This window comes from Pipistrellus hanaki, assembly GCF_964339955.1.
Source record: "Pipistrellus hanaki genome assembly, chromosome: 14".
NCBI classification, from domain to species: domain Eukaryota; kingdom Metazoa; phylum Chordata; class Mammalia; order Chiroptera; family Vespertilionidae; genus Pipistrellus; species Pipistrellus hanaki.
The window spans coordinates 48,139,062-48,151,486 of NC_140516.1; the positions used below are offsets into that span (position 1 = coordinate 48,139,062).

The 12,425-nt window shown below is 58.0% G+C and overlaps 1 protein-coding gene across 7 annotated transcripts in view; it reads right to left on the bottom strand.

Annotated features, from left to right (window-relative positions):
• Window positions 1-12,425, bottom strand: part of HSPA12A (heat shock protein family A (Hsp70) member 12A) — a 104,183-nt gene that overhangs the window by 43,224 nt on the left and 48,534 nt on the right. The window contains exon 1 of one of the 7 annotated variants that reach the window (XM_084903741.1): window positions 5,276-5,459. The exons of the other annotated variants lie outside the window; for them this stretch is intronic. Coding sequence (XP_084759867.1) covers window positions 5,276-5,318 — 43 coding nt within the window. The 5' untranslated portion in view covers window positions 5,319-5,459. Of the gene's footprint in view, window positions 1-5,275; window positions 5,460-12,425 lie in introns of those variants that run through there. 7 annotated transcript variants of the gene reach the window in all.

The window sequence follows — 12,425 nt, forward strand, 5'->3', positions numbered from 1 at the left end:
CCCTCCAAAGGTCTGGGCCTGCAGGACAAGAAACCACGTGGCTGAGGCTCAGGTTGAACTCTCGTCCTTCTTAGCTGTGGGATCACGGGCCAGCCCTTCTCCCCTGGACAACTCAGCTGCTGAATCCACCTACATCCACTGAATTCGTAATGGTCCATAACGAGCAGATAACAGCAAATGAGCCGGAGATCATACTCTGCACTTAGCAGGGGTATGGTAGCAAATCAAATCCACTCTGATTACCCCCGCCTTGCAGAGGAGGAAACTGAGGTGTGGGGGGGACTAAGTAACTTGCCTGGTGTCCCGTGGATGGATGGTAAAAGGTAAAGCAGGATCAGAATCCAAGCTAACTGCCCCTGTGAAACCCCACTGGCCAACCTAAGCCAGCAGCTCTTGGTTTTCTCCGTGGCTCTCCCTGCTCTCTTGGCAATGCCCAGACCCCGCACGCCTGCGGGTGGGAGGCTCTAGCTCCCTGCCACATGTTGTTCATTCATTAAGGCCCTGGTTCCTCCCTGCCGTTCAAATTATGCACAGAGATAATAAAGAAGCTTTCTCCCTTCCCGAAGAGGCCTGCTCATGCTATGAGAGAGATGTCGCCCCCACAAGATTGAGTCATCACTCAAAGCCTTGTTGGAATCAAAGCCCAATCTCTTCTGGCGTCGGCTGAGCCCCGCCCACTCCCCCCACCTGCTTCCTCCCACTCCTGAGCATCCACGCAGGATGCGGGCGCCATTCCCCACGGCTGTGCTCCCTCGTGGCTTGCTGAATGATATTCAGTCAACACTGAGCACCTACTGTGTGCTGTCGCTAAGAGTATGGCCATAAAGACACAGTTCCTACGCTTGTTGGGAGAAGAGGCATTGAGAGAAAGAGCAAACCTTTTTTAGGCTCCGAGTTTAATTCACATGCCAACTCAAGCATCCATCAGCTGGGTGATTTGATTCTTTGGCTCGGCACGTTTCCAAATCTCTCAAAGGCCTCAACTACCTCATCAGCAAAATGGGGTGAAAGCACCAACCTCACAGATTTGTTGGAGGAGTCAGGGGGATTTATCGGATGTAAATCGGAAACATCGCACACTCAACGGACACGACTTGAGGTTACCAACAACAGCAGTCAGTGGCAGAGGCTCTGGAACCACAGGGGCAGGCTCTCACTCAGATGGATGGGCCCCAGAAGGCTTCCTGTGAAGTGATACCCGAACCGAGTTTGAAGGGTGGGTAGGAGTTTGCTGGCGAAAGGGAGGAGTGTCCTGGCAGGGGGAACTGCATGAGGACCAAAGGGCATCCCAGGGCACCAGTGGCGGGGTCACAGCTGCACAGGCAGGTGGACATGGAAGTGGGCCCCAAGGCTGAAGCCCTAACCAGGGATGAGCACTATTTTGACCTCTTCTTGGCCAGCCTGGGAGCCACGTCCAGCACCCATCCACTTCCGCGTGGAGTTTGGTGACCTCAGGGAAGTCGGGCAGCCACATTCAATCTGTTAGTCATGAACTCATTCACGCAGACATTCAGTAAAATTCTCCGGGGGCCTCTGACTTGCCGGGCTGTGCGAGGAGAGGCTTGGCCACCTCCTAACCCTCACTCGGCCCAGCTCCAGCTGGCCTCTTGGTGAAATGGGGTAACAGGGCCTCCCTCATAGAGTCCTTCATTCCTTATCAAGTGTGGCTAGTGATAAATGAGTCATTCAAAACTTTCATATTTTAGCATAAATTAAGTCCTCAATCAACATCAGTGTTTCAAACGCTCATTTTTATTATGATTAACTGCCAGGATGGTAAGAATCCCAGCTCCTAGGCCCAAAGTAATGCTTACAGAGGCACCTCCAACCCAGGCAAAATCCCCTGCCTGCTGCTCCTCACCTTACCCACCCCCCACTCCCCTGGAGCAAATTACTAGGTTTCCACTACCCAGAGGTACCCTGACTGCATCACCACAGGAGCTAGCCCAACCTGCCCCACCCCTTGCTCCCCATCCTCCCCTCCACCCCATCTCATCCTTCTAGGGCTCTATGAGCCAACCCACCCAGGCCCTGGCGGGGTCAGGGCTGACGGTCATCTCAGCCTTCGCTGTTCAAAGCTCCAGAGATGAGAAGGGGGCCCTTTGGATTTTGTGAATTAACTAAACATTCTATTAAGGACATTTATAAGCATATACAAAACAAATGCAACAGTGATGAACTGCTTTATGAAGATCATCCAGCTTCAACAACTACCAATATCCTGCCGTTCTCCCCATAATCACTGCCCCCCCTAAACACTTGATTTTTTTTTTGGGGGGGGGAGATTTTATGGCCCATCTTTCTGGCACAACCCAGCACTCGGGGCTCCAAGCTGGCACAACCCAGCTCACAGGCCCCAAGTCAGTTCGATAGCTGTGGCCCTCATCCTTTTGCACCAAGAGCATTCTTGAAATAATCCGGGAAGAACAGGCTTTAAAATGTATATATTGACTTCAGAGAAGGAGGGAGAGGGAAAGAGAAACATCAATGATGAGAGAGAATCACTGATCGGCTACCTCCCGCATACATGGCCCTCCCATTGGGGACAGAGCACAAAACCCGGGCATGTGCCCTTGACAGGAATCGAACCCAGAGCCCTTGAATCCACAGGCCGGTGCTCCATCCCCTGAGCCAAACCAGCTGGAACAGCCGTTTTTAAGTCCCTAATAGCATGGCAATCCTGGCCACAGTCATGCGTTATACAGGGTGGAGATGAAGGACCAGAGCAGTGGATTCAGATGGCCTGGTTCTGAATCAATACTTCCCACACACATGACCTTCCACAGGTCATTCACCCCTCCTCTCCAGTAAACGGAGAATGCTGGGAACAGCTTTTTCTGTGAGGCTTTAGAACATAAGAGATTGCATGTGCATTTGTCCAGCACAGAACATGCCATGGGGAAACCTTAGAAGCAGATGGGTTAGGTAGCGGGGGAGCAGGCTCTGATCCTATGAGATACGACTAATATCTCCCACTTATAGACGGGAGCCCGGAGAGAAGCAGTGAGCTGCCAGGGAGAGCGTGCTGTGTCCTAGGTCCCAGTCCCGGGAATTCTCACAGGCCGCCTTGAACCGCAGATCCCCGGGAGTGAAGAAACGTTCTAGAATAGACACAGGCAAACGGTGGCGGGCAGCCCAGCACACCCAGTATCCATCCTCATCTTGGATGGCAGGTGCCCCAGTGTGTGTGTGTGTGTGTGTGTGTGTGAGAGAGTGTGTGTGTGTGTGTGTGTGTGTGTGTGAGTGTGTGTGTGAGTGTGTGTGTGTGAATGTGTGTGTATGTGAGTGTGTGTATGAGTGTGTGTGAGTGTGTGAGTGTGTGTGTGTATGTGAGTGTGTGTATGAGTGTGTGAGTGAGTGTGTGTATGTGAGTGTATATGTGTGTGTGTAAGTGTGTGAGAGTGTGTGAGTGTGTGTATGTGAGTGTATGTGTGTGTGAGTGTGTGTGTATGTGTGTGAGAGTGTGTGAGTGTGTGTATGTGAGTGTATGTGTGTGTGAGTGTGTGTGTGTGAGTGTATGTGTGAGTGTGTGTGTATGTGTATGTGAGTGTATATGTGTGTATGTGTGAGTGTGTGTGAGTGTGTGTGTGTGTGTATGTGAGTGTATATGTGTGTGTGTGAGTGTGTATGTGAGTGTGTGTATGAGTGTGTGAGTGTGTGTGTGTATGTGAGTGTATGTGTGAGTGTGTGTGTGTGTGTGTGTGTGTAACAGGGATGCTGAATTCCATTTTACAAGACAGAAGGGTGTCTGAGGGGGCACATCCCTGCTCACTCTTCTGACCTGACAAGTTATGGCCAACCTTGCATTTGACACAGCCACTCACTATCTATCCCAGCGTGAGAGGCAAGGAACTGCTTCACTAACTCAGCTTTCGGCAATATTCGGCAATCCAGACACCCCTCCCTGTCATTCTAACATTTTTCCAAAGTAAAGGAAAGGGTGGGGGGGGGGGGGAGTGAATCAATTCAGTTTGCTGAGTGATGTTCAGACAAAGGCAGCCTCCAGCCCACTGCCCGCGTTGGCTAGCTAGGGCAGGGTAGTGGGTGGGGTGGGGGTGTCAGATTTGGGATGTGTGTTCAAGCACTGCTTGGGCCCTGGCCTGGGCTCCCCAAGGTTCCTCCCAGGATCTCCCCACCCCTCCCTCCACCCTCCCTCCCCCACCACTGCAGTGCGTGTGGGCAGGCACCTCCCCATCCTCCAGAACAATGGGCTGGGAGGGGGCCGGGGCCTCTGGAGCCAGCCCAGGGCGGGGACCCAGACCACAGACAGCAGGAAAGCGGTGGCTGCCACGACAGCTGTGCCGCCCCTGACTCAGTTTCCCCAGCTCTGGGGTCCCTGCAGAGCCGGGGGCACCTCTCCTGGCTGCATTTCCCTCTCCTCCGGGCATTGTACTGTCATCCTCCATCAGCGGCCGGTCCTGTTGCTCCAGGGGAGCCTCCGGGTCACTGCGCTCCGGCGGCTGCTCCGGCCGCGGTCGGTCGGTCGGTCCGGCAGGTCAGGGACGCTCGGCGCCTCCATGCGCCCAACTTTCCCCACCGGAGACCCGCAGGCCCGGCGGGCCCGGCCCCTCCGCGGGCGCTGCTCCTGCGCCTCCGGCTCCCGGTCCCCTCGCCCCTCACCCTTCCCCCACCCATCCGAGCCTTCCCCTTCCCCGCGCCCCCAGAGAAAGCGGCCCTGGAACATCTGCAAACCCGGGTGTCCGTCCTGTGCCCCGGGAACTGCAGAGGGAACAGGGGAGCCCGCCGCGGCGCCCCTCTTCCTCCCGGCGAATGCCTGGGGCTAGGCGAGGAGGGGCGTGGGATGCAGTTAGGGCCGGGGCTGCAGTCCCCATCCCGCAGGACCGATCCAGGCGGGGTGAGGAGGGGACAGGTCCAACCTCTGACTTCCCACGGGCTCGCCCGCCCTCGCCGAGTCGCTGGGGCTGCGAGGCCAGCCCGTTAGCGGGTGAGTGAGGGCGCCGTCCCGCACCGCGCGCCGGGGATGCACAAGGCGGGCGGCGCTCACCCCGACCGGCACCGGGCCCCGCAGGCGGCGCCACCCACCGGCGAGGACCGTCAGGGCGCCCGGGCGGGGGCTGTGGTCCCCGCCGCAGTGTCCGCACCCCGGCCCGGAGCAGAGCACGTGACCGATGGGCCACCTCCGGCCCCTGCACCCCCGGCCCCGCCGCGGCGCCGACCCTGGCCCCGCCAAGGGGGCAGGATGGGGCGGGGGCTCCCACTGCCCCGGGGCCCCGGGCTGAGCTTGCCCCGCCGCCGCCGCAGGACCCGCACTCACCTCGGGGCCCTGCGTCGCCTCCCGCAGCCTCCTTGTCCGCCATGGTCGCGCAGCCCGGCCGCGAGGGGACCTTCCGAGCAGCGCCCTGGGGATCGGTCCCCGCCCGCGTCCTGGGCAGCGCTCCCCGGGTCTGAGCCTCCGCGGCTGCAGGAGCTCCGCCGTGACGCGGCCGCCGCAGCCCGGGCCCGCCCCGCCCCGCCCCGCCCCGCCCGGCTCCGCCCCCAGCACTAGCCCCGCCCCTGAGCCCAATTCCCCGCCCCACCCGGCTCCGCCCCCAGCCCTAGCCCCGCCCCCGAACCCAATTCCCCGCCCCACCCGGCGCCGCCCCCAGCCCTAGCCCCGCCCCTCCAGGCTCCGCCCCGTGAGCCCCACGCCCCGCCCCCGAGCCCGCGGGTCCGAAAGGCTGGGAAAGGGAAGCATCGCGGCCTGGGCCCCCTAACCTGTCCCTCCTCTCCGGCCCTTCCTCTCCCGGCTCACCGCGGGGCGGCCGTGGCGGGGCCGGTGGCGGGGCCGGGGCTCGCTGGCTCGCGAGCCGGATGCGGGAAGAGCGGGGATCGCAGGGGACTGAAGCCCCGCAGCAGGCAACTCACGCACAGCCCACTCTCCTGGAAGCCTGCTCCAGGCGCTACCAGACACACACACACACACACACACCATCTCCCCCCCCCCACACACACACACACCCCATCCCACACACACACACACACACACACACCCCCCATCCCACACACACACATCCCATCCCACACACACACACACCCCATCACACACACACACACACACACCATCACACACACACACACACACACACACACCCCATCCCACACACACACACACACCATCCCCCCCACACACACACACACCCCATCCCCCCCCCACACACACACACCATCACACACACACACACACACCCCATCCCACACACACACACACACACACCATCACACACACACACACACACACACCCCATCCCCCACACACACACACACACCATCACACACACACACACCCCATCCCACACACACACACACACACACACACACACACACCATCACACACCAGGGGCCCAAAGGAACGGCCAAGGGCCCGCTCATAAGCTTCCCAAGGGGGAAGGGGTGGGGGGAGACCCGGGGCGGCCAGCTCCCAGGCCGGGACGCCCAGAGGTGTCCGCCTCCCAGCTCCTCCCTCCGGGCCTCCATGGCAACTCGGGAGCCCCAGGCGCTCGCAGCGGTGGCTGCCTCCAGCCTTCCTTATATGGGCTCCCACCCGTCAAAAGTCTGAGAATAACGACATGAATAATGCAATGCTTCGGCGATCAATGATCCGTCCTCCCTATGATCCGCCCCACGGCTCCGCCACACCCGCGCCCCTGGCACCGGTGTCAGCTGCGCAGCCGAAGAGGCCATCAGCGCGGTGACAGGAGCCTCATCACCGCCGGTGCCGGCCCTTCCGGGGTGCCCGGCCCTTCCGGGGTGCCTGGCCCTTCCGGGGGGCCTGGCGCCGTGCTCGGTGCCTGAGAGCCTTGCCTCTCTCTGCATAACTCGGAGGCGGGGACTGGCGGTCCCCGTTTTTGCAGAGAAGGAAACTGAGGTTTGAGGGAGATAAGTGATGATTCCCAGAACACACCCAGCACGTGTGCCGCCAAGCTGGGATCCCCGGCCAAACCATGACCACCCGCATGCCCCCGAGGGGCCACAGCTCCCAGAGGGCCCCTAGGGGCCGCTTCACTGCCACTGGACACAGAGGAGGGGCTGGGCAGAGGCTGCAGGGAAAGGCCAGAGGCCAGTGTCTTCTCAGGAAGTGATTGCAAAGTGACCAGTTAAAGGGACGAACTTGTCTTCTCTCTGCTGCATTACAAAGCCCAGGTGGCTCAGTGGGTTGGAGGTCATCCCGTAGAAGGCTGTGGGTTTGTGGGTTAGTGAGTTAGAACCCCAGCTGGGGTGCATGTAGGAGGCAACAAATCGATGTCCCTCTCTCTATCTCTAAATCAATTTTTAAACACCAACATATCCTCGGGAAACAATTTTTTTAAAATCCCAAATGTACAGTCTGTGGGCAAGTAACTCTTTGAGCCTTAGCATCCTCGTCTGTGAAATGGGTGCAAACAGTGGGACCCACATCGTGACACTGACAGGACTAGATGAAAGGATGCACATCAAACATGCTTCGCTTGGGGTCTGGCATGCGGTAGTCAGTCCAAAAAGTATTAGATCTGATTAGGCCACAGACACCTTTTTAATGGTGCACAATGCCAGTTAACGGTGCACAATGGCCAATTAATGGTGCGCAAGGCCAGCGGTGCCGGACAGTGGGGACGAATGGTGAGGGGCATTTCCAGAGCGGAGAACAGTATTTTCCACCGAGTGCCCTCTCCCTCCCGAGGCCGCTTGCTTGCTGAGACAACACCCCACCGTCCCAGAGGCAGACCCAAGAGCTGGCCTGGCGGGAGAGGTGTGAAGGCAGTTGCCCAGGTGACAGCCTGGCCGAGCAGGCTCAGGGTGGAGAGGGCAGGAGCAGCCCAGGCCCTGCGTCACCCCTCCAGCTGCCTGCCCAGTTCTGCCCACCTATCCCCGCTGAGTAGGGCTGCCAGGCCGAGGCTGCCTGGGTTGGAACAGGAGAGGGCAGGGCAGGGCAGCCACCGGCGGTCTGTCCTTTGAGCGCAGTGTCACGTGGACACATGCCTGGGCAGTGAGGCCAAGAACGCGCTCTCTAATAAACACAGTTTTAATCGAGTCCCTCTTTTGCTCAAAACCGCGCCAGGGAAAGAGCCCTCACTCTTGAGTGCGACTCTCAACACCTTTGACAATAGTGAGCCCCCACCTGCCTCCTCACAGTCTCTCTCCCAACAAGCCCTCCCTCCACCAGCCTCCCACGGCCACAGTTACAAGCTGCCTCTGTCTACATGTTTGGCATCTCCTTCACCTTCCTGTCCACATCTGGGCATCTTTCAGGGCCGCCGGCTCAGGGAAACCTGGGACACTGCCCCGCGCCAAGGTTTCCATGGTATTCCGCACACCCACACACCTCTCTCCTCTTTCCTCCTCCCACGCCCTCTGTGCCCCAGGTGGTGTGGCACTAGGAGGCCCCTCTGTCTCTCTGTGGGACGCCCATCTCCATCCCAGGCCCGGACCTTCCTCCAGGCTCCAGAGTCTCTCCCTAGGGGGCCTCCCAGGTCCTCCCACTCAACCAAAGCCCAGCCCATCCTCTCCTGCCCTCCCTGTGGTGACAGGATCTCCGTAGAGGGAATACCGCCCACCAGCTGCCAAGCCACGTGCCTGGGAGTCAGCTTTCACTCCTCCCTCTATGTCCATCAGTCAATCTCCAAGTCAAGTGTTGCCCGTTGACCTTGGAAATCTCCTCTGCATCCTCACGACCACTGTCCTGTCCAGACCCCACCATCTCTCACTGCCTATTGGTCTGCAGAGGCCCCTCCCCAATCTCCTGGCTCCTGTCCTACCCCTGACCCCTCACCACAGGCATTCTTTGTGAGTCCGGTCTGCCCTGCCCACCTCTCAGGCTCCATCTCTCCCCCGTGGCTTCTTTCAGTCCCTCATCCTCCCCCGCCTCAGTGCTGGGATTTCAAATACCTTCAAAGGTGTTTGGTGATGGGACCACTCCCTTCGGGGTCCTGCCACCAGCAGCAAACTGGAGAACTCGCGTGGGCCACCCCACTCCCAGAAGCCTTCCCTGCAGCCCTGCTGGCCTGGGTGCCTCTCTTTGGGGGCCTCACGGCACCCGGTCTCTCCCCATCAGGACTTGACCCCTGCCGTCAAGACATTGGCCTTGGAGGCCTGTCAGAACCAGCAGGGAGCCTGCGGCCCCGCCCTCCTGCCGCTGCAGCAAAAGGGCCTGGGGTGCCACCTGCCCCCTCCACACCCGCCCGCCCCCCGCCAGCACAGAGACCCTGAGCAGGATGGGCAGTGACTGACCTTCATCCCTGTGCTGAGGACAGAGGGCAGACTGTTTTTATTTTTAGGAAACATGAAAGGCAATGGGTTCGCCCTCATGGCTTCAGTAATAGCCGTCGCGATGATTAAGAAGCGGCCTGGTGAGCACACGCTCGACCAGGTCTCACCTCATTCTCAAGGAGGTCCCCTCATTTCACAGGAGAGGTGTCACAGGGAGGCACAGAAGGCTGGGGCCTCGCCCGGGCTTCCTCCGGCATCAGCAGCAGCGCTGGGACTCAGGGCCTTTCTCCTGTCACTCAGCATGAGTGACAGGCTCCCATCCTGCAGGCCTACGGTCCCTCCCCCAACAGGAGCCAGAGTGGGGTCACGTGGCCTCTCTACTATCAGTTCCCACATGAGTCGGCCTCCCAGTGCCTCTTGACGCTTCTCCCTCCTTCAAACCAAAGCACACTCAAGTCATCCGTCTGAATGTGCCAAATCTGGTCCCACCTCAGGGCCTGGAACACATTCCCCAAGAGAGTCATGCGGCAGAGACAGAGGGAAACTGAGGCCCGCCGTGTTTATTTACCAAAGAAGTCAGCGGCGGAGTCAGAATCTGCACCTGGACGGTCCCATCTCAGCAGAGCACCCAGGTCTGCCCTGCCCCGCAGAGAGCTGGGCAGCAAGGCGACCCAGTGCCTAGACCAGCACCTGGCACAGAGCAGGCAGCAGAAACACGCTGCAGGCATGAGAAAATCACCCAGTTGGGATTACAGCTGACAGAGCACCTCACCTCTCTGCTCGCCCTGACTCATGCAGCACTCCCGAGTTCTGACTTTTTCAGGAAGAGGGAATCTTTCAGGAGAGAGATTCCCCCACCAGGGCCCGAGGTCGTAACGCTAAGAGGCTGCTTTAAGCCAATCCGTTCTTTCAAAGCTTGTGTTTTATTTTGAAACTGCATGTACATTTTGTATCCACTGTACCCGGTTCTTTGGTGCCACTCATATATCTGTAGTTTTTTTTTTTTTTTCTAAACAAAACTAACCCTTTACATTTCTATGACTTGTTTTTAAAATGGCTTATGAAAAAATGGAAGCGCCCACAACAGTAAGGAGAGACACAATGAATCCCCAGGCACCCATCACCCAAGTTACTTAATATTTAAAAAATCAAATTTACCGTGAAACTGACTCTCCTAGGAAGAAAGCACATGAGCTCTCATTTAATGTGGGAATTACATGGTCGTTTAATTTTTACATCCCTCCCTCCAAGAAATACAAACCAATATTCCACTGGGGACCTAAGGAGGGTGAGGTCCAGTCACTTGCTGGAAGTTAGAAGGGGCAGAGACAGGAGTCACCGAGAATGGCCAGTTACTGAAGCATGAACTTCACCTCCAGTCCCCCCATTTGTACAATGCGGATAAAAATCATATTTACCCATGACCGGTTTGGCTCAGTGGATAGCGTCGGCCTGCAGTCAGGGGCATATACCTTGGTTGCAGGTACATCCCCAGTAAGGAGTGTGCAGGAGGCAGCTGATCAATGTTCTTCTCTCATCAATGTTTCTAACTCTCTACCCCTTTCCCTTCCTCACTGTAAAAATCAATAAAATATATATTTTTAAAAACCGTATTTATTCCCCCAGATCTGGAGTGAAGTACGGCCTCTAAAACAAGTCAAGGAAATGGGTCCTTGCCCTATATCTCTTACATCTGCGCTCTGCATTAAAGTTGAACCGTTTCTCCCATGGAAGTTTCCAGAAGCTTTCCACTCAAGGTAAGGGAGGACCCATGGTCCTCCATTCCTCCTCTCCCTCATCCGTTCTCATTCCTGTCTCTCACAGATGGGTGCAGGCCTCTCTCTTGCTGTGCTGGGACACGAAGTCTAGCCAGACGTGGACCCAACCCTCCAGGAACCCCCAGCCTCAGGGGAAAGGAGAGAGACAGACAGGCATAGCCATAATGCCAGGCAGACCTGGACCCTCACCCAGGCCTGCAGAACCTATGAGAAGAATGCACTGGGCCTCACCTCCCTCTGTCTCCTCCGCCAGCAGCAAACAGCGAGGCCCTGGAGGGCAGGGGGCAGGGAGCAGAGAGGCCCAGGGTTGTGGGTTTGGGAGCTGGATTGGGCTTGGGTTTGAATCCCAGCTCCACCCCTTCCCAGCTGTGTGGTCCCCGGTGAGTCACCTACCCGCGCTGGTTCACTTAGCAAAGTGGGTTGATAAAACCCGCACAGCAGAGCCCTTGGAGCATTACATTAGTTAATGCTTAACCCGGTTTCTTCAGCCAAGAAAGCCTGCCACCAGCTGGCCACCGCCGCCGGCCATTGCTCATCACCGGCTCCAGTAACGGAGCCCGGCCCGAGCGAGGCCGAAGCTTTGCCAGAGTGTCCGACGTTCCCAGAATGTCCGATGTTTCTCTTAGCTAACCTCTCCTTGGAGAGTCTGTACATTTGGGAAATAAATAAAAGATAAAACTTCTCAGCCTTCCCTACCCAGCTGGCCCAGGGGTGTCAGCCGCGTGTGACAAGAACGGTCTGGTGGTCAGTGGAGTGAGGACAAAGATGCCCTGGTGTCCCCCAGCCCCGTACTGGCACGCTGGCACCTGTTCCATGATCCTGCAGCAAACCGTGGGCACTGAGGCTGGGGTGGCCAGAGTGACAGCTTCGACTCAGGCACCCGGTCCTGGCCAGCCGCTGCCCAGGGCCTCCCCCTAGGTTAAGGACCAGGAAGGACACCTGGCACAGGCGGGCACTTGGTTACCGTGGTTACCGCTATGTCAGTAGTGGGGCAAGCACCAGACGGATCTCAGGAACCCTGGGCCAGGCTCTGCCACACATACTGCTGTGTGGCCTTGGGCAGGTCATGCAGCCTCTCTGATGCCCAGTCGCCCCATTTGTACGATGCGGGTAAATGTCCTGTGTATTCCCCCTGCCTGTCACAGAGCTGGCGCGGAATCCCAGCTTTGCCCTTCTCAATCTGCGGTCTTAACTGCTCTGAGCCTTACTCTCCTCATCTGTGAGATGGGAGTGATTTCGCACCCACCTCCCAGCGCTGCTGTGAAGATGAAATGAGGCAATGGGTGTGGAATGCCTGGCTCAGGGCCGGCATTAGGGGTAGAGAATGGCTGCCCTGAGGGGAAGGAGGATTGTAACACTGAGATCCTTCATCATCACCATCACCATCATCATCGTCACCGTCATCATCAGTGCCTTTCTGTGTCTGCTTATGTTATGCTGAACAACAAGCCCAGCTCTGGACTT